Source organism: Elephas maximus, chromosome X (genome assembly GCF_024166365.1).
Source record: "Elephas maximus indicus isolate mEleMax1 chromosome X, mEleMax1 primary haplotype, whole genome shotgun sequence".
NCBI classification, from domain to species: Eukaryota; Metazoa; Chordata; class Mammalia; order Proboscidea; family Elephantidae; genus Elephas; species Elephas maximus.
This window is the reverse complement of record NC_064846.1, coordinates 38,905,340-38,933,294: the sequence shown is the minus strand read 5'-3', so window position 1 is coordinate 38,933,294 and position 27,955 is coordinate 38,905,340. Positions and strand designations below refer to the sequence as shown.

At 38.7% G+C, this 27,955-nt stretch overlaps 1 protein-coding gene across 15 annotated transcripts in view; it reads right to left on the bottom strand.

Annotated features, from left to right (window-relative positions):
* KLHL13 (kelch like family member 13) overlaps positions 1 to 27,108 on the bottom strand; it is a 168,546-nt gene extending 141,438 nt beyond the window's left edge. For 4 of the 15 annotated variants that reach the window (XM_049872666.1, XM_049872667.1, XM_049872657.1 and 1 more), the window contains exons 1-3: positions 26,812 to 27,108; positions 8,273 to 8,408; positions 8,086 to 8,118 (exon numbers count right to left, since the gene is read on the bottom strand). Coding sequence is in view for 2 of the 15 variants with exons in the window: in XM_049872670.1 (XP_049728627.1) it covers positions 8,086 to 8,118; positions 11,604 to 11,639 (69 nt within the window). In the remaining 13 variants the exon portion in view is untranslated. Of the gene's footprint in view, positions 1 to 8,085; positions 8,119 to 8,272; positions 11,343 to 11,603; positions 11,674 to 26,811 lie in introns of those variants that run through there. The other 11 variants (XM_049872662.1, XM_049872661.1, XM_049872664.1 and 8 more) reach the window with 6 other exon arrangements.
* Positions 27,109 to 27,955: the final 847 nt, after the last annotated feature.

Below are 27,955 nucleotides of genomic sequence, written 5' to 3'. Positions count from 1 at the left end.
CTGAAGTGTGTTTCTGTTACTTAAAAGACTCTCAACTATAAGATAATAACATAATTAAAACACACAAACACCAAAGGGCTAGAGCTCCTCAAAGCCTGAACATCATCATTCTAATTTTAACAGGTAGTTTTTTTTTTTTTTTAAGTTCTAACACAAGTAAAATAACTTAAAGTACAGAGAAAATTTTCCAGTTTTAAAGTACATTCTTTCTACTGCTCCATTTACCATTTTTTAGCCTGACAGTATAACTGGTTTTATGGTTTAATTTTTTTTTTAAGTTATAACAAAGATTAAATTGTGTTTAGAGAAAAAGTGAGGATTCTTACTGAGCAGTAAGAAAAGGGTAATACCCAATAATGTTTGGTAGTGAAGGTGGTGATAGCTCTGATTTCCAACTAACACGGTTAAGCCAGTGAGTTTTTCAAGTGATCTGGGCCCATTAGTGGAACATGAAATAGGTTTACTGTCACAATCATCAGAACAGCCTGGTACTGGTACAACAACAGATATATAGACCAACGGAACAGAATTGAGAATCCAGGCGTAAATTCATCCAGCTACAATGATTGATATTTGACAAAGGTCCAAAGTCCGTTAAATGGGAAAAAGAGAGTCTCTTTAAAAAATGGAGCTGGCATAACTGGATACCCATCTGCAAAAAAATGAATCAAGAACCATACCTCACATCATGCACAAAAACTAACTCAAAATGGATCAACGACCTACATATAAAATCTAAAATGATAAAGATCATGGAAGAAAAAATAAGGACAATGCTAGAAGCCCTAATACATGGCATAAACAGAAAACACTACATTACCACCAGGATAGAAACTAGATAACTGCGAGCTCCTAGAAATCAAACACTTCATCAAAAGACTTCACCAAAAGATGAAAGAGATAACCTACAGACTAGGGGGAAAAAATTTGGCTACAACATATCCAATCAGGGTCTAACCTCTAAAATCTGCAAGATTCTGCAAAACTTCAAGCACAAAAAGACAAATAGCTCATTTTAAAAATGGGCAAAGAAGACAAACTACCCAATCAAAAAGTGGGCAAAGGATATGAACACACACTTCACTAAGGAAGATATTCAGGAAGCTAACAGATACATGAGAAAATGCTCTCGATCATTAGCCATTAGAGAAATGCAAATTAAAAGTATGATGAGATTCCATCTCACTCCAACAAGGCTGCCATTAATCCATTAATCCAAAAAACATCCATTGAAAACGTTCTGGAAGTTCCCATGATAGATGAAGAAAAAGCAATTTATGAAGAACAGTACAAGTAGAAACACTACGGAAGGACGAGGTTAACACGTTTTTGCACTGTGTGAAATATGTATGAATATCTACTGCCAGGTCAGACTCATAAATAAATATGCATTCAAAGAAGTTCTGGACCCTTTGAGAACCAGTTTTTTCTCAACCTGCAAGAGTGGCTGAACTGAAGATTGCTGAAAGATTTATGGTTGAGGCTTTTACTTCACGAACAAACCCTTAGGTGAAACCCACATTTCACCTGAGGTCATAGTGTCCCTTTGCACCAAAGAGATTCCAAAGAAGAAACAATTTATGTAGGTAAACTATTCCAGTAATTCTGCAGGTAGCTAGCTCTGTGACTATAATGAGACTTAAAATGGAAAAATAGGACTAGGGAGTCAGAAAGGGACTTTGTTTCTAATCTCCATTCTGCTAAAAGGCATAACTCTGAAAAAGGTAATTCACCTCTTGGCACCTCAGCTTCCTCATCTCTAAACCATGTTGGGGGCCAAGCAGGTCCAAAATCTCTTAAGGTATCTCCCAGATTTGAAACTATGTGATTTGATCTAGAGAAACCTACCTGACAGATATACAGCGGGTTGAATAGAGACAGGCAAACCTGAAAGTTATCAGCAAGGAGAAATGGGTCGTATACAGTCTGAGGGGCCAACTTTATATTGTTAATCAGGAAGCTTTAACCATCATTTACCACTGTTTCTCCCAAGTTTCATATCCCGTTTCAGTGGAAAATTTCCAGCATTCAGACTATATCTGGTCTTCTACTTAAAATTCTTCTAGTCCTTGAGGTAGGTATTAAAATGTTAGTCCTACGTACACTTATGATGTAACACAGATTTGGTGATATTCTAATGGGACATAACAAGGATGTTAGGGAAGAATTTAAAAAATTCAAATCACAGAATCTTAAAGTTGAAAGGGACCTTAGAGATTGTCTGGGTCCCACCAATACACCATGCTTAATTCTCCTCTAGACTATCATTTCTCTTGATCACCTCCAGTGATGGGGAACTCCCTGCACATTGAGATGGCCTATTCCATTTTTAATAGCTTCATCAGAAAATCTCCCTTATAGATGTGCTTTCCTCACAGACACTTGGTGGAGGGTTGTCAGCCCCCTGCCTTGTTCAGAGCATGATCCCCTGCTGCTACAACCGGATACCTGTACCTACACCAATTGCCCCTGATCCTCTAAGACTGTAGAACAAAGCCTGTAGCACGCACTGGGTGGCCAATTATTTGGACACCTGAGCTGAATCCATACAAGAAAAGTGCATGTGAGCTGAATCCATACAAGAAAGACACCTGAGCTGAATCCATACAACAAAAGTGCATGGATACCTAGGCTCATATGCCTGATAACAGCTCTCACCTTCTGGTGACAGGAATTTACAGAATCAAAGGCGAAAGTAATCAAGCTAGCTCACTCAAGCAACCTATCTGGGCACATCAAAACAAAACAAACCAAGAAGCTAGGATACAGTAAGCAAACATAAAATAAAGTGATACAATAACTTATAGATGGCTCAGAAACAACAGTCAGTACCAAATCACATAAAGAAGCAGTCCATGTTCACTTCAACAAGCTCTCAAAACAAAGAATCAAGGCATCTTCTGCATTAAGGTGCCTTCGGGAATTACCAGATGCAGAATACCAAACCAAAAGATCAAAACCCAGTGCTACTGCGTCCATTTCAACTCATAGCAAGCCTATAGGACAGAGTAGAACTGCCCCATAGAGTTTCCAAGGAGCACCTGGTGGATTCAAATTGCTGACTCTTTGGTTAGTAGCCATAGCACTTAACCACTACACAACCAGGGTTTCCATATGCAGAATACAGAAGATTAATATACAGAACCCTTCAAGACATCAGGAAGGAGATCAGGCAATATGCAGAACAAGCCAAGAAACACACAGATAAAGCAGCTGAAGAAATGAAAAAGGTTATTCAAGGACATAATGAAAAAAGTTGCAAAAATCCATAGCGACATATCTCAGAAATTCAGAAGATTAACAATAAAATTACAGAATTAGACAACTCAATAGAAAGTCAGAGGAGCAGAATTGTGGATGTGGAAGACAAAATATGTGAGATTGAAGATAAAAAACAATTGGCACCAATATATTTGAAGAAAAATAAGATAAGAGAATTACAAAAAATTACAAACCCTAAGAACCATGTGGGACTCTATCAAAAGAAATAACCTACGAGTGATTGGAATACCAGAACAGGGAGGGATAACAGAAAATACAGAGAGAATTCTTGAAGATTTGTTGGCAGAAAGCTTCCCTGATATTGTAAAAGTTGAGACAATATCTATCCAAGATGGTAGGTGAAAGATGAGACAATATCTATCCAAGATGGTAGGTTTTAATAGAAAGTCACCAAGACATATTATAATCAAACTTGCCAAAACCAAAGACAAAGAGAGAATTTTAGGAGCAGCTAGGTATAAATGAAAAGTCACCTATAAAGAAGGGTCAATAAGAATAAGCTCAGAGTAGTTGGCAGAAACCATTCAGGCAAGAAGGCATTGGGATGACTTATATAAAGCATTAAAGGAAAAAAATTGCCAGCCAAGAATCATATATCCTGGAAAACTGTCAGGCAAAATTAGGACACTTCCAGATAAACGGAAGTCTATAGAGAATTTGTAAAAACCAAATCAAGGGAGTTCTCTGGTTAGAAAATCAATAATACCAGATATCAACCCAAGACTAGAAAACAGGAGTGAGCAACCAGATGTCAACCAAGATAGGGAGATCACAGAAATAAATCAAGATAAAAAAAGGCTTAAAACAGGGAAACAGCAATGTCATTATGTAAAAGCTGACATTAAAACAGTTAAGAGGGACTAAGAAAAGTCCTCACAGATCTATCATATGGAGAGGAAGACAAAACGATATAAAGAAACTCTCCCTTATAATATTGAAGTGGCATCTATCTCTTTAAATTTTTATCTACTGAATCTATTTTATACATATATATATCCACATTTTCATAATAGAGCTGTATAACTTTTCATAATAAAAACTAATAAATTTGAGGAGGATCTCTTTCTCTAAAAGACTGAAAATAACATTCTGGATTTCTTTCCCCTTTTCTTAAGTATTCATAGGATAGAATTGAAGTATATTTTTTAATTCTTGAAAAGTTAAATTTCACAGAACTTTATCTGAACTTTCTTTGTTCCCCTTGTCATCTTCCACATCAGACTTTGAGAGCATGCTAAAAGTCTGAGATTCACCTCACCATTCCAGCTAATGGAAAAATAATGGCCTCAGGATCAGGGAATCTAAGTTTTAGTTCCATTTTTCTATAAGTAGATATCTGGGTTCAGTTTCCTCATCTGTAAATTGAAGGGGTTGATATAAATGATCTATATACAAACATTCAACTCTGAATATTTTATTATCCCTAGTTAAATTTTCTTATGTGGCCATCAATGGAATTTTTTTTTCCCCTTATTAGAGAACCTCAACAGGAGGAAGAGGAGAAAATTTGCCACTGCTGCTGTTATTTTGAAGCCATGCTCTCTAACTCCCTTCAGAGTAACACAATAGAAAGGACAAGGTAAAATCACAGTGAGATAATGAAGTACTTGGGAAATTTATTGTAAAAGCAGAATGCCTTTCAATCAATCCAATCTATATTTACTGTTTCAAGGCATATAAAACAATAATATGTGCTAATATTACATGTCTGCAAAGGATTTTAGAAAGAGTGATGTGCTTACTAGTTAACTGGTATTGCAATTACTTTTACATTTAACTGTTACTTAAGCATTTAATTACTTTACAAAATTCAGTAGGACACCAGTCCCCAAGTTTTTTCTCTCCATAAAAGAGATTCCACGTCTCCAAGATCTTTCTCTCAGTAAAAGCTATATCATCTATACATCCCATCACTTTTATTGCCTTTACCTCAAACAGTTTTATTTTTAAAAAGGAAGTAAATTCTTAAAAGTTAAACAGATTCTTGTCCACATGGTACATGTTTCTTAAATTTAGCACTTTGCTTTTAATCAAAGGCATGGTTGCCTATATAAAGATAATTTTGAATAATATTACTGCCAGAGCAGCAAGATGGTACATAATGCCACTCTAAAAAGTGTCTCATTAGTTATGATAAGAATTAGTCTCCAGTTTCAAGTTTTGAGATGTAATTAAACAATAGTAACAAGAATTCAATAAGGCCAGAAATAGACTGAAACTCTGCTTCTGCAAAGATGGAGTACATGCACTTTTCTGTATTCCTCCTACGAAGTACAGCTAAAAGCCATGGACTTTATTTATAAAACAAACTTGAATAAAAAATAGAAGACTCTGAAAGGAGGAGAGAAAAAGACTGGCTAGAGACCTCAGAACCTAAGGAACAACATAATAGTGAGTTCCTTGGGTTTTCTTTGTGCCTCATATATTCCAGACATGGGGCTGAAGAAGCCAGCAACTGGGAAATGACATTGGACGTAGACAAAAGGAAAAAATGTCCCAAGAAAATCCTGTTCTCTACCAAAAAGACCAGGAAACAGAATGCTTAGTAAGACAGAAGACTGTTAGACAATAACCACTCAACTCCAAAAAAACACCACAGAAAAAAATGTGTCTACCTACTCCATGAATGTTAGGAAAGGTCTAGTGAAAAATCTTGACTTACATCCTTCTGAGGCTATAAAGAGGCACCCCTACCCCTCTCCCCTGGGGTGGGTGTCAGAGGAGGCCTAGTGGAGTGTCGGGACCTTCACCATTTCTCAGTGGAAACAAGGCCATCCACTTTCATGGTGTCAGTGGAGTTAATAAAGCATTCCTACCCCTCTCTTGGCAGGTATCACTGGACGCCTAGTAAGCAACCAAAATTTCCACAAGGAACCACTCTATTTGGTGTCAGTGGGAGTCATATGGGGAACCTAAACTTCTAGACCCGGCCGGCAGTAATGAAGCAGCACTCCAGCACTCTCCACTCCCCCTGACAGAGCAGTGTCAGGGGAAGCCAGCAAAACATATTATTTAAATAAGATCCAGAATCTTATGACATAATACCCAAGGTGCCCAGATTTCAACCAAAAGTCACCCATCATACTGAAAACCAGTAAGATCTCAAGCTAAATGAAAAAGACAGTTAATAGATGCCAACACCAAGATGACAGACATCAGAATTATCTGACAAAGAATACCCTTGAAACAAGTGAAAAACTAGAGACCCTCAGCAAAGAATTAGAAATCTCAAAAAACAGAAAAGTTATAAAGAACAAAATTAAAATTTTAAAACTGAAAAATAGAATATCAAAAAAAATTTTTTTTAACTCAAACGATGAGCCCAACAGCGGAAAGGAAGGGACAGATAAAAGAGTGAATTCAAAGACAGAATAGTAATTACCTGAATGGCAATGAGAAAATAGACTGAAAAAAAAATGAACAAAGACTCAGGGACCTGTGGGACTATAATAAAAGATATAACATTTCTGTCATTGAGGTCCCAAAAAGAGAAAGAGGATTGGGTTGAAATAGTACTCAAAGAAACAATAAATGAAAACTTTACTGATCTGGCAAAACATATGTATAAACCTACAGATTCAAAAGGAGCAAACCGCAAATAAGATAAACTCAAAGAAATCCATGCCAAGACACATCCTAGTAAAATTTCTGAAAACTGATGACAAAGAAAAAATCTCGAAAGCAGTCAGAAAGAAAAGATACTTTACCTATTGAGGAAAAAACTATTTCCAGGACAGTGGATTTCTCATCAGAAACCATGGCGGCCAAAAGGAAGTGGCACAATATTTTTCAAGTGCTGAAATAAAAGAACTGTTAACCGGTAATCCTTTATCCAGCGAAAATATTCTTCAGGAGTGAAAGAGAAATCGACATTCTCAGATGAAGGAAAGCTAAGAGAATTTGTCACCAGCAGCCCATTCTAAAAGAATAGCTAAAGGAAGTTCTCTAAACTGAATGGAAATGATAAAGGAATCTTGGAACATCAGAAGGAAGAAAAAACACAGTAAGCAAAAACATGGTAAATACAACAGACTTCAGACTTTCCTTCTTTCCTTCTTTTGAGTTCTCTAAATTATCTTTGTGGTGATGAAATACTTCTGTATCCTGACCGTGGAGGTATATATACAATTAAATGGCACAAAACTATACACACACATTGTACCAATGTCAATTTTCTGGCTTTGGTAATGCAATATAGTTGCACAACATGCAACCATCAGGGGATGCTGGGGGAAGGGTACATAGTACTACTCTGTACCATCTTTGCAAGTTCCTATAAATCTGTAAGAATTTCAAAATAAAACAATTTTTAAAAGTATAATCCAAACTAGGCTATTTTATAAGCAGTAAAAAAAAAACCCATTGCCAATGATTCAATTCTCACTCACAGTGACCCTATAGGACAGGGTAGACCTGCCCCATAAGGTTTCAAGTGAGTACCTGGTGGATTTGATCTGCCAGCCTTTTGGTTAGCAGTCTTAGCTCTTTACGACTATGCCACCAGGGTTTCCATTTTATAAGCAACAGGCAATTTTAAAAAATAAAATTACAAAAATGACCCCAAGCTATGAATGACTTTGCCTTTAACTCTTATTGATACGGTTTATTTAAAATTTTATAAGCAATAGGCAATTTAAAATAAACCCTATCAATAAGAGCTAAAGGCAAAGCCATTCATAGCTTGGTGGTCATTTCTGTCATTTTATTTTTCAATTATTTACCCAAATAATTGAAAATAATTTATCTGCTAAAAATGTCCCCTATTATTTGATGAACAATTAAATTGCTGAAGTTGTCACTTACCTCCTTTTTTGAAAGGTCTTCTGTAGATGTTTCCTTTAAATAAAACAGTAAAAAATAGATTTTAAATAACCATAGCTTCCTTTGAAAATCAAATGATGTTAATAATAGTTAACATTTATTGAATCTTACCATATTCTAGGAACTGTGCTAAACACTCACTATGTATTTTTATGCAAATAATGCATACCTTCTGTGTTTGCTGGACGCGCCCTCCCCCTGTGAGATATCATAAACCTGCTATGCTTGTTTTTTTTACAGCAACATGTGGCAGAGGATTGGCGTGGTGGCATTTGTGAGGGTGCCTCCAGGAGGAAGGGTACAGCCTGCCAATAAACACAGAAGGTGTGCGTTATTTACATAAAAACACGGTACATTTTATCTAATTCCCATAAAAGCTCTTGTTTTCTACATTTGAGATGAGGAAACCATGACTCCTTGAAATGAAGTAACTTGCATATGGTCAGACAAGTAGCAAGCGGCAGATCTCGACTAACAGAGACAGTGCTCTTAACTACCACTACACTATAACTCAATGTCCATACGGTACCATTTAAGTACTGTTTCATGTAATAGATAGACAGGACAAGTGCTGACACATATTGAGTGAGTCCTATTAAATCTTACATTGCCCATTATTTTAAGTATTTCAACTAGAATTTCAATCAGATTGAGAACTAGAAAAAAAATCAATGTTTTTCAACAGGTTACAGCTAGGAAATCATGAGAACTGATTTTATGTTTTAAAGACACATTCAATTGCATGATTTCCCTTCAGTACTATGACAGTAAGTCTTATAATATTATTTGTTAAGGAAAACTAGTTGTTATAGTTTTTCATGCTATTATACAGTCGTGAGACGTATACAATGAGCTTAAATTGACCAGATTTTTCAACAGCCAGTTGCTGTCACCTCAACTCTAACTCATGAAGACCCCACGTGTGTAAGAGTAGAATTGTGCTCCACAGGGTTTTCATTGGCTACTTTTTCAGAAGTAGATCGCCAGACCTTTCTTGCAATCTGCCTCTAGGTAAATTCGAACCTCCAATCTTTCGGTTATCAACTGAGTGCATTAAATGTTTGCACCACTCAGGGATTCCAATTTTCTAACTGAGTAGGAAAAAAAATAATCACAGAAATAGTACGTTTTTTTTTTCACGTAAAACTAACATTGATATTCCCCTAAATAGTTTAAATGTTCCCTAGGGGTACTGGTTAAAAAATCATTTTCTCTGTAACTGTTACTTGCACAAATCTTGTCTACTTTTTCCACTGTTACAGGGCCTACATTGCTTAGTGACCAGTCCACAAAAAGATTTGCGGAATGAATGAATCAGTGAAAAATGAATGGTCAAATACTGCTGCCTGAGGCTACTACTCCTGAAGCCCGAACACCCACCCCATCATTGTTACTCATCTCCCGACATCAAAAGCCCTTCTGCAGTGTAGCTAGTGGTGAATCCAGGGTTCTGGGCTGAGAACTACACACATAGTCCTTCTGAGTCAATGCTGCCCTGGACACCTGTCTTGCCCCCGGAAATATAGTCTGAAAATTACACTTTCTTAATGGTTAAAGTGTTAATGGTTAATAGCCTTTTAACTTCCAAAGCCTGCATAAAATTAGCTTTATGTTATGGTGGAGTACAAAGATATTATGCAATAGGTACTTCAGCATTTAATTATACCACATCTTAGAAAATATATTTTAGGTAGGCACCCTAAAAATCTTTTACAAATATCCTTGGCTCAAATCAACACACCTGAACAAAACCTTCATTTAACTGGATATTTCCCTCTAACTCTTGTAAGAGTTAGACGAATAATAAGAATACAATCTCTTCTTATATAAACCCCAAAAAAAATCAAAGCGGTCAAGTCGATTCTGACTCACAGTGACCGTATAGGACAGAGAAGAACTGCCCCACAGGGTTTCCAAGGAGCAGCTGGTGGATTTGAACTGCCGACCTTTTGGTTTGCAGCTATATCTCTTAACCACTAGGTCACCAGGGCACCTCCTCTCATATAGGTCCTAAAAATCAAATAAGTATTCAATATATGTTTCTGAAATTGTAAACTTAGCAATTTTTGAAAACCTAAATTAAACCCATCTACAGAGGCCCTCCAGGCCCATTTTTGGAACTTAAAGAAATACACTCATCCCTGACTATACAAATGAGCTATGACTTATAAAACAAATCTTGCTCTATGTGCACACTATTTTTGGTTTGTTTGTATAAGGTCAGAGTTTTCTCAGAGGTACCGGAAATAAAGGTTCACCCCTTATGCTTTTCATTTTTAGGTATTTTAATGTAAATCTCTGCTTGTTGTTCTCACTTCGCTCGTATTTTATACCAAAATACAATATGTGGTTTTAGCTTTTAAAAGACTATTTTTGAGCAAAATGGCGCCCAAATGCATCAGGAAGGTTCATGCCACTTCCTGCTAATTTGCCTAGCCTCTGAACAACTGGCAAAATAACAGGAGCTGATGCTGCAGCTGCTACCATGCTCTCAGTTACTTCAGGAATTTTTACAGCTTATTGGCGTAATGTGAGAGTTTATACAATTATCTACAGTATGTCATGACTAATACATGCATGTTACTAATATTACAAGTCTCCTGCTTGGGCTTACTTTTTCCATGAAGGAAAACACTGACATTTTTATGTTAATTATCATGAGAATTGATGGTGTATCATGTTTTCACCTTTGAGCAAGAACTTCAGAAATCATTACGTTCATATTTTTAAACTCCCATATTAAATATGCCAGCTTCATGATCCATTCAGCCTTCAACCCAGCCAAATGATAAGTCAGATAAAATACGCAAAAATTGTTTTCATATCACATACATACTCAAAACCTGCCAGTGCTTTCCTTCTGCGATATAGTATCCACGTTCTTAGTTTCTGGTTCCATTTTTCTGCTTTCTCTACTACAACTAAACACCACGACCTGAAACAATCCCAAAACTCACCTTGTACATCCTTACCTTTTCACCTTTATTCATTCATTCGCTATACCCTAAATGTCCTCTCATATGAATATCCTACCCAGCCTTCAACGTTCCAAAGCCTAAGCCCTTGGTTGTACTTGATTCTTTGGCGCCTTTATCTCAATCATCTTTTGCATCCTCATACATATCATCTGTCCAACCATATCGCAAGCACCTTGAAGACGGAGGCCCTTGAGTAATTTAACTTATCTCCCTCCGTTTTTTTTTTATTAGGAAAAAAAAATTAAATGATCCCTAGTGCTCCTCCTGTTCTCTTAAAATTTTACACATCAATTTCTTTCATCTCCTGTAACAAATACTGTAGCCATCTCATAAATATTTCTATCTGACTGATTTTGGCAATACCTATTATAAAATTACTTAGTCTTGGCTACTGGACAATACTCTTAAGTGTAACAGTTTTCAGATTGCAAATAGGAAAAGTTGCCAGCTTAATCAAGCGATCGTAAGTAGTAAGCTAAGTATTCATTCATTCGTTTTCTCATTCAACAAATATTAACTTACCATCAACTCTGGGTCAGGTATCATGTCAGACAACATAGAAGTGACTGACGTGGCTCCTGTCCTCAAGGAACTCACAATCCAATGAAAGAGAAAACATACTACTAACAAAACACTGTTAAACAGAGGGATAAACGATACTGTAGAAATACATAAAAGAAACGCCTAACAGTGACTATGAAATAGAGAAGGCTCAAGGCAATCTTCTCAGAAGAGGTAACATCTAAACTGAACCTTAAGGACAGGAAATGGTCAGTATGTCAGGTAAAGTAGCAAGTGCAAAAGCGTGAGGATAAGAGAACACAGCAAGTTTGAAGAAGTGCAAGTAGCCCCAGTAAGGGTGGAACTTAAGAGTATAATTTTAGGAGGGATAAGAGAGGAAGAGCTAGAGGGACAAGCAAGAGTCAAATCACAATAGGTTTGTATGTCATGCTGATGAGTTTGGATTTTTATCTTGAAGCAGAAGGGTAGCCAACGGGATGGAGATAATATATCCAGGTAAGTACTGAAATTGACCAAAGATTCCAGTTTTATATTAGAGACAGTGTATAGCAGAGACTGTTTGTTGTTATCTACAGTAATACAGTTTTTAGCTAGGCACATACCCATGTAGCTAAGGACCACATTTTCCAGCCTCCCTTGCAACTAGGTTTTGACACATGACTAGTTTTGGCCAGTGAGATAAGTGCTGTATCCTTAAATAGAAGGAAGGAGTGTGACTTCTCCTGTTTTTCTCATCCCTTTGGTGGAATGAGAATGTGATAGTGAGAGTCAGAGCAGTTATCTAGGACCACAAGATGGAAGCTGCATATTGCTGATGGCAGAACAACAAGACAGAAGGAGCCTGGGTACCTAATGATTGAGAAACCACCATCCAACCCTGAACTGCCTAACTGGACTGTTATATGAGAAAGAAATAAACTACCTTTTTAAGGTTTATATGGGCGGGGGTGGGGGGAGTCTCTGTTAGAGCAACTTAGCCTGTATCCACACTAATACACAGTGGAACTTAACATTTGATCCAAAGGACTCAAGAACTGTTCCTACTTACCAATAAAACCAGGCTCAGTAAATAACCAAAGCAGGAGAGTGCTGACTGAAGGGTTCTATAATTCACATATCTGAAGGTTAAGTGAGATCATATAGGTTATCAGAATGTAGTTAGATTAAGTAATTTAAGGTAATAAACATGAATAAAAAGCTAAAAACCAAGTTTAAAAGGCAAAAATGAGTTATCACTTATCACCTAAATAAAGCAACTAGAATAGTGTATTAGTGGCCTCACAGTAATTTCTTTTCCAAAAATTTTAACTAGTCCTAAGTATTCAACATCAGATTTTTTTTAACAGTTTTATTTAATGAAGATTACCAAGAAAAGGAAACAGCATCTACAGATAGATTTAGCAATATCCATGCCCCTCAAACTAAGGAAAATGATTTCTAATCTTCTCAAACTAGTTAAGAAAAAGAACTCCTGAGGTCCTCAGGAGTCTCAGGATGCCCTTCATCTACCATTCCTGACATAGCAAACTACATACATTAGCCCAGAAGCCCTTCTGCATCCCACTTTGAAATGTGGTGTCTGGGGTCTTAAATGCTAACAAGCGGCCATCTAAGATGCATCAATTGGTCTCAACCCACCTGGATCAAAGGAGAATGAAGAACACCAAGGTCACACGATAACTATGCGCCCAAGACACAGAAAGGGCCAGAGGAACCAGAGACTTACATCATCCTGAGAACGAAGAACTAGATGGTGCCGGGCCACAACCGATGACTGCCCTGACGGAACACAACAGAGAACCCCTGAAGGAGCAGGAGATCAGTGGGATGCAGACCCCAAATTCTCATAAAAAGACCAGGCTTAAGGGTCTGACTGAGACTAGAGGAATCCCGGCGGTCATGGTCCCCAAACCTTCTGTTGGCCCAGAACAGGAACCATTCCCGAAGACAACTCATCAGACACGGAAGGGACTGGACAATGGGTAGGAGAGAGATGCTCATCTCTTGAGACTGTGTTGGCATCTCCTGTCTGGAGGGGAGACAGGAGGGAAGAGAGGGTTAGAAACTGGCAAAATTGTCACGAAAGTAGAGACTAGAAGGGCTGACTCATTAGGGGGAGAGTAAGTGGGAGTATGGAGTAAGGTGTATAAGCTTATATGTGACAGACTGAATTTATTTGTAAATGTTCACCTAAAGCTCAATAAAAATTATTATTAAAAAAAAAAGCTTGTGAGCAGCCATCTAAGATACACCACTGGTCTCACCCCACCTGGAGCAAGGGGGAAAGAAGGAAATCAAAGACACAAGGGAAAGATTAATCCAAAGAACTAATGGACCACAACTAACACAGCCTCCACCAGACTGAGTCCAGCACAACTAGGTGGTGTCTGGCTTCTACCACTGACTGCTCTGACAGGTGTCACCATAGAGTGTCCCAGACAGGGCTAGAGAAAAATGTAGAACAAAATTCTAACTCACAGAAAAAGACTAGACCTACTGGCCTGACAGAGACTGGAGAAACCCCAAGAGTACGGCCCCCAGACATGCTTTTAGCTCAGTAATCAAATCACTCCTGAGGCTCACCCCTCAGCCAAAGACTAGACAAGCCCATAAAACAAGACTAAATTGGCACACCAGCCCAGGTGCAAGAACGAGGAGGCAAGAGGGGACAGGAAAGCTGGTAACGGGGAACCCAAGGTTGAGAAAGGGAGAGTGTTGACATGTCGTGGGGTTGACAACCAATGTAACAAAACAAAATGTGTATTAATTCTTTAATGAGAAACTAATTTACTCTGTAAACCTTCATCTAAAGCACAATGACAAAAAAAAAAAAAAAAGGCAACATTTGCCCAAAAGTTAAGATGAGAAGGCAGGAAGGGGGGTAGGAAAACCAGACAAAAGGAAACATGGAACCCAGGGCAGAAAGGAGGAAAGCGCTAACAGTGTGGGGATTCCAAGCAATGTCCTGGGACACTTTGCGTACATTTTGTTGAATGGGAAATTAATTTGCTCTGGAAACTTTCACCTAAAACACAATAAAATGTTTTTAAAACTAAAAAAAGAGACCGAGCCCACATGCCATTCTAAACCATTTAAGTCTCTAAACCATTTTAGGCACTAAGGGAAAAAAAAAAAAACTATTGTGAAGTGTTAGTTTGTGAATATATTGTACTGGGTTCATTATTAAAAAATAAACATCTCAAGTCATTGAAAACTCACTATTTGCATAACTAAATCCTCCTTATTCTGAAGGGCTGTCTTAAACAAGACCCATTTGGCTTTTCTTAAATGAGCCAATTTCTAACCCCCTTTCCTCATAACCCAGTATCATAATGGCTTCATAAACAAACTAGCAATGAGAAAAGGCAATATCAAGATATCGACACCAAAATTCTAAATCAAGCATTTTTTTAATTCCACAGCTCCTGACTCCCTAACTCCAGGTGATGTAAACTATAAATCTCAGTGATAAAGATGTGCTTCTACCTAATATAAAGGTTTACTTAGTTTCCTTCATCCAGGGATGGCAGTGATGTCTTGTCTGATTCTATCCTATCCAAAAACCCAAAACTGAGCCCATTGCCATCGAGTTGATTCGGACTCATGGCGACCCTATCCGACAGAGTAGACCTTCCCCATAGGGTTTCCTATGCTGTCATCTTTATGGGAGCAGATCACCAAGTCTTCTCTCCCACAGAGCAGCTGGTGGATTCCAACTGCCCACCTTTTGGTTATCAGCCAATGCTTAAACACCACGCCACCAGGACTCCTTCTATTCTACCCACTAGCTGGTAAATCATCACACCTTTGATACACATGACAAAGCAGAGAATACATTTGAGCAAATGAAACATAGACTTAAGGTTCACAGCAAATCATTTTTAGTGAATCAATTCCCATTAACCTCAACGGAAACTAGTTTGGTCCCTGAGTAAAAACTTTACCTAGGTATATAATAAGCATAGAAAAATACTGAGGAGGTAGAATATAAAATTTGAAAATCATTCTGAAAGAACAAGTGGGTAAAATAAAAAGTAGAAAAAGGGAACAATCTAAGTTTAACTCGGGTATCTGATTATATCCAAAGAGTATTTTCTTCAATAAAAAGTAAATAATTCTTTAGCCTGGAAGATAACACCGACTATAACTTACCACTGTAACAAAGAACTGGCCACAGCCCCCTCCCTCAACACAGACATTTGGTTTGGTACTCCCACTATACATTAAAGTATCCTGAACTGTAATTATTATTTATTTATTTTTTTTTTTTTGTGAAGCCTGAGTGGCTGGAAAGCCAGTGCCTGTAAAATCTTTTCAAAAAAATCCCAATTATTTCACAATATCTCCACACGATATCACTGAAGACATTTTCCCTAACACATCATCCCAATACTATTCACCAACCAAAAAAGAAAGTGTTGCATTTATCTCAACCATCTACCCACTAGTAACCTATGTGAGGCATAACCTTTAGAAACATTAGAGAATGTCAGTGTGTACACTGAAAATTTGTCAAGAGTCTCTGGCTATGGCCCACTATAGAAGCATGCAGAGGCAAGGAGGTAGTCATGCACACTAGTGGATTTGGCAGTTTTTGTTTTCAAATATAAGCCTGGCTTAGTTTTTTTGTACTAATATCAGTACTTGTGAGAAATACATGATTATATTTATATAATCAATTTGGATGGAGAATTCAAAATCAGGTAAGTTTATAAAGAGAAGAAAGAAGCTTAGTCAGTGATTACAATGAAATTAAAAGGAGTTTGACAGCAATTGGGAACTACGTAGCAAAAACATAAAAGAAAGCCTAAGATCTGGGTAAGAAATCTGAGGCACATTTTGATAGGGAAGTAGTAGTACCAACTGCACGCTAGTTCCACCCCTTTCATGGCCACATTTGTTTCAAAACACATTTCCCTTTTGCGGGTAATGAAAATGTTCTAAAATTGATTGTGGTGATGGTTGCTAAACTCTGTGAATATACTAAGAAAACTACTGAACTGTGTGTGTACTTTAAATAAGTGAATTATATGGTACATGACTTATATCTCGATAAAGCCGTCACGTTTAAACACATGTTTCTGAAGTCAAACACTGCACACAAAAACAGCTTGGATCAACTGTCAATACAAAGAATTCTCAATTTATTTACTCTGAAGTTTTTTTTTTTTTTAATACACACACGTGCACACATCTTTGGGCACATTAAAATGTTTAGAAATTATCCATGCTTTTCAATACAAGATCCCTTTCAAAAATCGTCCTTCTTCAAAATATCTTATGAATGTTAACACCCTACTGTGATCATTCCTATTTATCCTCCAGAATCTGTTTTCTAACACGTCTTTTTTAGCTCTCATGATCTACTGGCATTGTAGGTTAGCATTAAATGTTCTATGTGCAGGACATGGGAAAGTCTAAGCTTACAAAAGCAGCGTTGTGGTTAAAAAGCACAAAATCTAGCACCAGGCTGCTTTGGATCTTAATCCTAGCTCTTCTAGTGTAACCTCGTGCAGTTATCTAACTTCTCTGTGCCTTGGTTTCCTCATCTATCAAATGGTTATAATAAGTCTCTCTTGAATAGCACTGTCATGTGGATTAAATGTGTTAATGCCTATAACACACTTAGAATGGTGAAAGACTTATAGTGAGTGCTATAATAAGTAACTTATTAATTACTTACTAGTATTAGTATTGGATTGGAATCCACCAGCCACTCCTTGAAAACCCTATGGGGGCAGTTCTACTCTGTCTTACAGGGTCTCTGAGAGTCGGAACTGACTTGTCGGCAACGGGTTTGGTTTTCAGGTATTAGTATTAGTAAGGAGCCCTGGTGGTGCAGTGGTTAGACCACTTGGCTGCTAACTGAAAGGTCAGAGGTTAAAACCCACCAGCCAGTCCACTGAAGAAAGATGTAGCAGTCTGCTTCCTTAAAGATTACAGCTTTGGAAGCCCTTTGAGGCAGTTCTACTCTGTGCTATTGGGTTGTTATGAGTCAGAATCAAGTTTTTGGTTTTTTGGTTTTATTAGTGTTAGTATTGTCTGATGTCAAGTTGCTTCATGTGCTCTGTTGCCCTCATCTACACTCTAAACTATTTCGGAGCAGTGCATATGTTTTCTCACTCCTGGTACTGTGCTTTACGTATAGCTGCTCGATAAATCCTTGCTCGTGAGTCTGTATGTGGATACCACATATATGTGATGCCAAAGAGAATTCACAAAATTCCTTAATAAATTAAAAACTTATATGCTTAAATATCAAATTGTGCAAAAAGGTACACAGGTGTAGAATTACGGTTGGTATCTCTATTGCCACTAATGGCGCTTTGGTATAACTCCATCAATTGAAAGGCTAGAAATATTAAAGTTTTCTTTTGGGCTGAAGAGAGACTTGAGTGCAGAAGCACTGGGTTAGAAACCAAGGTCCCTACATTCCACCTTAGATGATGTAAACTTCTGTAAGTCATTTCACTTCTCTGTATATAACCCTCCATTCCTTTTATGCACCTTCCTCATACATGTCATTAGAATAAGGGAAATAAGGAGAGCTAACTGTGCTTCAAAAGCACATGTTCTATAAATAAAAGGCGTTCTCTTTCTTTTACATCTGAGCTCATGACCTGAGAGTGGAATAAATCTAAATTTTCTAAAAATACTTGTGAATGTTGCCTTTTCATGTTCAAATAGGATGCTCATACTCATTACAAATGCAGGTGAAGCTGCTAATAAATATATACCAGTAGTATAGGGAGCTAGGTTTTCCAAGCACTTCCATGTACATTATCTTACTAATCACCAAAAAATCCTGTGAATACACAGTATAGGACCCATGTGATAACTAGTCTTTTTCCTTCTGTGCACATACCCCATATTCCATACCAAAGATCATCTGTGTCATCACTTGTCTGACATTGGAACCAGAGAGGGCATTATGTAGGCAAGGAGGAGTGCTACCTTCCTGTACTAACACCCAAAGCTGCTCTTAATAACCCATTTAGATTTATCCATTAATTTATCAAAACTGCTACTGATCTTTGATCATATGTAAGGTATTACTTGGTATGCTGCTAGAGTGACCATAACAGCGTAACATAACCACAAAAACTATAAATCTGTAGCAAAACGTGATGCAAACAGAAATTAGTCCTCTTCCTAGTTGTTTAACTATTACAAATGTTTCAATATTTTCTTCTTTGGGACCTACTATCTAAAACATTTAGAGATAAATCAGGCAATTTTGTGGCCTGTTTGATTCTCAGAATATCAAGTTTCTATGCTTAAAAGATAACATTGTAGTTACATTTTCCTGTATATCTCTTTCCCTTAAAAATGGAGATTAAAATTTTAAATCCTATTAAGTTAAACAGTATTATATTTAAAATATACTATGACAATGGTATTTAAATTGACATCTTCCTTGCATTCAATGTGATGCCATCTTTAAAGAAATAAGCCAAATGTTTACCACAAACTTTCTTATCTGCCAGAAAACTGGTGTTATTTCTAAACAGTTTACTGGCCACTCAAGAGATACATGTTCAAAAAAACAGCATTCCAGCTGGAATTAAGGCATACAGATAAAAGAAAAATACACAATTTTCCGTCACATTTCTGGTTCATGTATGAATGGCAAAACCTTATAACGTACCCGAAGTTTTCAACTAGTTCAGCCACAAATCTATTAAGAGAGTCAATAATAACAGCTGTAGTTACTATGTGGCTAGAACTGTGCTTAGCACTTTATATGCGTTATTTCATTTAATCCTTAAAACAACCAGATGAGATTGTTTCCAGAGAAGCCAAATGAGGTTCAGAGAGGTAAAGGGAGTTGCCTGATGTTACTTGGCCAGTAAGAGGCAGAGTCCAGATTTGAAACCAGGTCTGTGATTCCATAGCCAAAGACCTTCGCCATTAAGCTCTATTGGCTTCCCACTGAGAAATATCCAAGAGTGGAACAAAAAATTGGTTAAAATGAAGTGTTCTTTAGAAAAATATGGCCATTTTTGAAAGTAGGATCAAGATGCAAAAACTACCACTGTCTTACCCATTTTTACTCTATGGACTGTTAAAGTATTTCATACAAAGAATATAAAGACCATCCCTCAGTTACCCTCTATACCCATACCCTTATGAGCTTTGGGAAGAAACATGGATTACAACAATGCCGGGCCCTGTGAACCATGTCTGGCCTGGAACAGCAGCTATAAAACTCAATAGAAAGGTCTAGTGTTTGACTTACCACGTTTACTTTTACCCTGGCTTCATTCTCCTCTTCATTTTTCTCATTTGGATCAAATTAAACCAATGCTTTGTTAACAGGCATTCCTCCAATGTGCTGTTGACTCCTTTTCAAAACCTTCAACCAACTCTAGAAATCTTTTATTATATTAACCTCAAAGCTCATGATCTTTGACAATTTTCCTCTACTATAAATACTTCAATGACGGCAATTAACAAAGCAATTAGTATTTTTTAAATACTGTAAATAAAAGCAGATTTTAAAAAAAACCAAAAACTAACTTCAAAGCAGTGAAATGGGCAAGTGTGCATAGAATGAGGCAAAGCCTTGACCCCAACATTCTGTTCCTTTAAGTTCATGGTCATCGTGTTCTAACAATCTCTTATCTGAAGATATTAGCCCTTTGGCAGGCCCTTCACTATTAATCTTAGCTATTACCCTCCAACGTTAGCAACTCTGTTAGAACTCAACACATTTTAAGGCTTAGACCGTTATCAAACAACCAGCTTGAACTAAAAGAAATTAGGCAACATTGTGAAAAAATTTAATGTCCATTACTTTTCCCATAGGTCACCATGGGAATTTGAGGCTATGAAAATTTGTGAGTGTTTGACTAAAACATCTGATTCAGGCAGCCACAGCACAGCCTCAGTGTTTTTCAAAGGGTTATCCCTGGATTACTACAGCTGGCCCTGCAAGCAAAGGCTTTCTCTGAAGTATTGAGTTTATCTCAAAATCCCATATGAACATTGCATTCTAAAGCACAATGTAGCTGAGTTTGTTTAAATAGTTCAAAATATTTTAAATTAGTTACCAGTTAATGTTCTCATCCTTAAACTTTGTGTAAAATAGGTGCTTCAAGAAAACACAAAGTTTTTTATTTTGTAGTTCCTGGGGCACACTATGTCACCACCCTGCTCCCCCAATACATGTGCTCCAGTTTGACAGAGGCTAAAGTAGTGGACTCAGTGGACCAAAGAGACTTTATTTTTTCAGACTAGTTCAATGTCTGGAATGAAACAGGCACTTAATAAATATTTCCTGAATAAATTGGCTAAATGGTTTCAAGGACTACTTGTCAACTGCAAGAACTTTCCAGAAAAATACTTTGAGACATGTAACAACGCCCAACCCCACAAAAGCAAAAGGACAAAGAAAATATACCAATTGTGATTTGCAAATACTGATAAAGGAGAACAGCAGAAACCATATTTTTCTTAGTTTAGCTGGAAAGGAAAGACTGCACAGTTCTACTCTGACAAACATGGGGTCGCCATGTGTCAGAGTAGAACTGTGCTCAGTGGGGTTTTTAATGGCTGATTTTTTGTAAGGTCCCCAGGCCTTTCTTCCATTGCACCTGAGTGGACTCAAATTGATTTTACACCGCCCATGGACTCCAGCGCAGGGAAGTAGGGGTTGAGTGATTAAAAACCAATTTGTATAAGCCTGTAGATCAGGCACAGGAAAAGTTAAGCACTTAAAGTCTCTATTTACCCATAAAAAAATTCATATACTGGACACTAAAAAGAGTTTTCAATTGACTCTTGTGTTTTCCGTTGTATTTTTTTTAATATGAACGATTTCAAACTAACAGGAAAATAAAAAGTTGCAATGTCCATCCATGTCCCCATATAACCATGCATGGTGCTGGAGCTCCTGAAGGTCAGGAACCAGGTCTCATTTGTTTTATACCTTTCTCTTGCTTTTAATACAGATTTCTATACACATTAGGAGTTCGATAAATGTTTAACTGCAAAGAATACGTCTTTAATCATATCGAATAAATCCCTAACTGAATTCCCTCCCTCGCTCCATTCCTCACCTCCACCAGAAAAAAAAAAAAAAAGACCTCTCGTCCTAAAGAACCATGGTTTGGTTTAAACAACAAGAGAAAAACAAAAAATAAATGCTCTTAACAGCACTAGATAAATGAGCACTTACACACCCAGATCTTGTCTCATTTCAATCATGGAACCCTGAGCGACCACCCCCTGGCAATAAAATGAAGATCATGTGTTTGGCCCTCTCTGTTCACAGAGTCGTTGCCTAAATAAAGCAACACGTATTTACAAAGGAACCATTATGAGCAAGTTGTTGGAAAGGATAAAATAGTGTATACACCTCCTGGTGGCGCAACAGTTAAGCACTCAGCTGCTAACCAGAAGGCTGGCAGTTGGAACCCTCCCTGCAGCTCCAAGGGAGAAAGGCCTAGTGATCTGCTCACATAAAGATTAAAAAAGAGGCAGTTCTACTCTGTCACATGGGCTTGCTATGAGCCGGAATCAACTTGACTGCACCCAACAACAGTCTCCACCACCACCACCAACTTATTATGTGCAAGGTCCTGATTTAAGCACTCTACCAGTGAACAATCCCTTACCTGAAAACCTTGGGGCCAGATACATATGCAAATTCAGAAATTTCCATATTTTTAAATAGCTAATAACTTGCTTATACTGTGTACTGTGTAATAACCCATTAGAGTCTATGGCACTACCCCATAATCAAACATATTAATAATTATGCAGCAATACAAAATAAATATTAACAAAGTAGAATAAAGACTATAAATACCTGTCAACACCTGAGTTTTGGCACCAAACTTACCAATATAAAAATTTTATTGGTTTTCACAATTTTTAAAATTTGAAAATTGCAAATGACCAATTGTGGACCTAACTAAATCATTTAATCCTTACAAGTGCCCTAGGAGATAATTTCTTCTATCCATCTCTTTTTTACAGATGAGAAAACTGAGGTACAGAGTCAAGTGGCCCACTGCTAGTAAGTCTCCTAGACAAAACTGGAACCCAGGGAGCTTTTAGCTCCAGTTTGTAGGTTATTCCCCCAGGATATTAGGATTTACCTCTAGGGAATGCCAGTGACCATCTGGATTCCTATTTGGGGTCAACTAGACCTCAAAGCTGGATTGCTTTCAAGCAACGGCTCAGGGCAATAAAATAAATGCCAAGTCTCAATTCATTGCAGCCTCAAGGAATAGGCTGAAACTCTAATCCCTCAAAATGGAGCCCTGGTGGTACAGTGATTAAGAGCTCGGCTGCTAACCAAAAGGTGGGCAGTTCAAATCCTTGGAAACATTATGGGGCAGTTCTACTCTGTCCTATAGGGTTGCTGTGAGTCATAACCGACTCGATATCAATGGGTTAGGTTTTGTTTTGTTTTGAATCTCTGAAATTATAAATATATGGCAATTTAAAAATGTCAGAGAGGCAACAGCTAAAATAAAAGGCAAACCCTTCTAAAATCCCAATGGCTATTTCTAAAACCTACGTTATCACTTTATACACAAACAAAACTTCCAGACTACCAAAGGACACATGTTTCTATGAGAACATACAACACCATTCTCTGAAATACAAATTCTTAAATTGAACAATTTGATTTTCAAGAAAATTGGCGCTAACTAATCTCACAGCACAGGTGACATTATGAGAGTGAAAAAGTAAACTACTTTCTAACATATTCATTTCAGAGTTCCCATTCCCCCATCCCCTTACCTAATCAGAATCAAGGAACTGAATTAGATATTTATTTATTGTACTTATCAAATAAAGTTTTTCATTCCCAGGCCTTAATGTAAACAACTGAGTAGCTAGATATTCTATTCATCCTCTGCAAAACAAAAACTATTTTTTATTTTCACTGACAAAATTTTTTTAGTCAGCGACCTTCCACGGGAAAGCAGTTAACAAAGACCCTTCAATGGTTTCCCATTACCCGGAAATCAAACCCCAGTTCTTTCTCAGAACCTCCAGGCCCTCCATTATCTGGTTCCCTCTTAACTCTCTAACCCTTTCTATAACCACTCCCCCATCAGGTTCACTCCAGTTCCAGCCGTACTGGGTTTCCTTCTGTTCCTCAGACACAAGTTTGTTTTCCTATCTCAAGGCTATGACCCTTCTCTCTGTGGAGAATGATCTCCCAGATCTTCTCAAAGAAGGTCCATTCTCTCTTCTCTTTCAGGTCTCTGCTCAAACGTCACCTTCTCTGATAGGCCTTTCCGGACCATCTTTGCTAAAAGTAGGCACTTCCCTGTTCTCCATGTCACATTTTCCTACTCATTCCCCTCTCTATTCTTACTACAGTCAGTAAGTATTTTCCTCATTTGTTTACTTGTTTATTATTTATATCCTCCAGTAGATTATAAGCTCCATGAGACTCCACAAGAGCAAGTATCATGTCTTATAAGTTTTACCATTGTGCCTAGTACAGGGCATTGGCACATAGAAAGCGCTCAATAGATTTAGATTTTGGAAAATGAATTGCTAAATGAATGAATAATGTATTTACAACCTGATTGCTGTGAATGTTAAGTAACTTGAGGAAGCACTTTTTCTAGTTTTGAGTTATATTTTCCAAAATCTTTCTAGATTTTCTGAAATCTAATGGTGTCTACCAAACTGTTATTTCACAGCAATAAAAATAGATGTCTCAACCAATGGATTTAAGAAAAAATATTTTGAGGACAGTTTCATAGTTTATTAAATATCAATAAAATCACACAATTTGGGACTGGTTAGTCTCATTTAACTATTGCAAGCCAAAATACTTGAGGAAAAATAATTGAAAATGTAAAGTAAATGAGAAATAAGACAATCCAGCACCAAACTGCAGTTATGCTACTAATAACAGAAATATCCAGCATAATAACCTGTAGGTGTACTAGGCGAACTATCAAATACATATTGACTCATTAAAAAAATTCCGAGAAAATGCTTACAGCTAACTCACACCTACCTCTATTTCTCCTGGCAAACATAGTTTTACTGTACCATCACCTTAGTGACAATTTTAGTTCAGAATTAGTATCAATAATAATCACAAAAGGAAAAGATATTTTAAATCATGTAAAATTACCTGATATAAATTCTTTTTGAAAAAAAGTTCCCAAGAAAGTTCAGATTTAGAAGGATGGGCCTGTGATAAGTCCCCTTTCCCTACTATATTTTATTCTTCATAGAACTAAAATGAAGTCAAAAATTTACCAAATTTATAAAAAAAGTATAAAAATCATCTGGAAGCCATTGTAACCGAACTAAATGGATAATCAATGGCCTTTATTCTTCTTGTAAAACCCCCCTTCTTCAGCACATCAACTTCAACCCTATAGTCACACCACAGTTCTTAAAGCATGTTTATAAAAGTGGTAGATTTAACAACCTTGGGAAAATGAGGCTTTATTTCAAAATAGACGCTGCTGCATAAGCTGCCCTCACTGCGTCACTGCCAAAAGAAGTGCTACTCGGATAGTGAAATTCAGCTATTATCTTCACTCACAACTTGGTTTCTTCTGAGATTACTGCCAGTTAGGGCACATAGTGTCAGTAGCAATACCCGGTCACACATCAAGCAAACAATTCTATTACTTTTAAGGATAAGGATATTAATAAGAACCTGCAGCTAAGGGGGCTAATTTTTTTCTTATGTAAAATGATGTCATAAGTGCTTAATGATTTCATTTTTTTCTCCGTTTTCAAATTTGTGCATTAGATATATAGCCTATTTCTAAAACACAGCTGCATACATCAACACGTGCTCACTCACTCGTATCTGCCTCCACTTTCAGCTTCTCCATTGAATTTTCTGCCGGCGCTAATTACAGCAAGGAAGTGAGCAAACGCATCTCAGTGTGGGAGGTGACATGGCAATTGCATAGGAGAAGGTGGAATTGCTAAGAGAATAACTGGTGCTGTGAAGTCCACTTAAGCAAACTAACGTCTAATGCACGGAAAAAAATAGTTTTATTGAAAAACTACATGGTTTTGAAATGCTGTTTCTTGGGAGTGTATACAAATATGAAATCTACAGTAAAAAATTGTGGCTTGCTTTAAAAAAATCTGTAAGTATTTTCCTCTGTTGCAGGTTCCTTCACGACTAAGACAGTTTTAAATCCCAGTCTCTCCGATTCTATTCAATGTCCTTAGTAACTAACCCAGAAAAAAAACCAGGGCCGTCTTACTAAGTTATGGGTCCTTAGTAACTAGGCTACCCCAATTTGAGTGATTTTTTAACTCACTAAAAATCCTCTGGCTATATTAAACCATTGAACATCCCAATTTACAGGTGGAGAAATGGAGTCAGCAATCAAAAGTCCCACCAGTCCTCTCAGGCTGACTCAGCAGCGGAGGGGAGGGTGGGACGAATCAGATTTTTAAAAAAAATTTTTTTTTTTTACTATACTAGGATTACATCTTCTGAATCGACCCCATGGCCAAGAGTTAGGGCCTTTTTATTGGGGGATGGGGGTTGCGTTGGACTAGGATACACGGATGGAGAGATGGCTGGCAACGGTTCGTGGACCAAGTTATTGAAACCTAGAAACTTTCAGGTTCCTTAGCTGATATTTACGAAAGGATCGTTCCCACCACTTTCAGTAAACCATAGGCTGGACTGTAAGCCTCCAAAAAATCAGCACTCAACTGTGATTAAACCAAAGATGTCAAGACGTTCAGAGCGAAGTTGAAAGCTTGGAGGGAGAAGAGGCGTGTGCTCCTGGCGGAGGCTTCCAAGTTCGAAGATTCTGAGGGAGGGATGGATTGGGAGGCACAAAGGAGAAGCTGTTAGAGGACAGGAGTCAGTGGGGCCGAGGCAGGCAAAGGGGCCCGAGACCGTCAGGACAGCGACAGTGAAGCCCGGACAGGAAGACCTTGGAGGGATAACAAAGAAGCAAAGGGAAAACTGGCTTCTGGGGTCCTAGAAGAACCCAGGTATCTTGCGGAGCCAGGAGACCCTGAGGTGGGAATGAGAAGGTGCTCGGATGAGGGCGTGCACACGCACGCGGGAGAAAAAGGGGAGGCGTGCAAAGAGCAAAGCTGGTCCCCTGTCCCACTGGCCCTAGTGTAGATCGGGAACTCTTCGCCGCGCGCTGCTTCGCGGCGCTCGGTCCCGGAGGCCGGGAGGCGGGGACAAGGCTGATGGAGCCCCTGCAACTTCGGGACCCTGCCTCACCTTGTTTGCCGCGTCCGGGGTCCCGCCACTCGTCCGCCGGCTGCTGCGCTCCTGGGGCCAAAACGGGAGTCGCTCCGCGCAATCGAGGCTCCCTCCTACTGTGAGGTACCAGCACCCTCACCTCCGCACCGCCGCACCTCTGCACCCCTTGCTGGCTCTGGCCACTTCACCCTGTGCTGGCGGAGGTGGAGAGCGCGGACCCTGGACCCGAACGGCGCTCCAGTTATTTCCAGAAGTCCCCTTTCCAGGCTTCCCTTAAATAGGAGCTGAGCTGGGGCGGGCAGCAGCAGAGCCTCCGGCTGACCTCACCAGGGGGTGGAGGGGAGGGAGGGGAGAAGGAGGGAGAGGGGCGGGAACCTAGGGGGGAGGAGAGGGGAGAGTGGTGGGAGGGAGCCCGGGCGGGGGCAACATGGCGGCGGGGGTGGCCCTGGCGGCGCCTGCGCGGAGGCGGGGGGAGCTGGGGCTAGCACAGAGTGCGGGGTCCGAGCTGAACTCCCTGGCAGTGACCGAAGTGGGGCGAGCATGGGCCCGGAGGCGGGATGACAGTCAAATGTTCCTCACGCCTCCAAAACCTAGACGCTAGGGTTTGAGCATACTTGGCCTCTAGTGCCCAGGAGGCAGGAGAGGTGAAAGCTGTCAAATATCCAGGAGCAAAAGTGCGCCCGCCCGGGGCTAGCCACTCCAAGAGGAAGCCGCCCGTGCCTCCTGCCAGCTTTGGCCCTGGCCTCCTCAGCACAGCGGGGCCAGGAAAGGGTGTGTGCTGTAGAAACAGGGCCACTTCACCTCAGTGGGATTCTCACTTCAAAAGAAACCTGACTCAGGCTTTCTTGCAACAGTTCATCACTCTTCTAGCGCGATGAGTGAGCGCTTCATCTCTCCCCCTCCTGACAGAGTATTAAGAAACAGGAAGAATAACAACCACAAATACAGCAGTTTAACATTGACTGAACGTTTGCTATGAATGAAGCTCTGATCCATTAACTGTCTTAACTCTCACAGCTACTCCACGAGGTACCCACTATTATTATCTCCATTTTACAAATGACAGCTAAGGCGTAAATTTTAAGCTAGTTGCCCAAGGTTATAGAATTTGTAAATGGCAAAGCGCCCAAGCTCTCATCCACTATGCTATACTGCTTCTGGT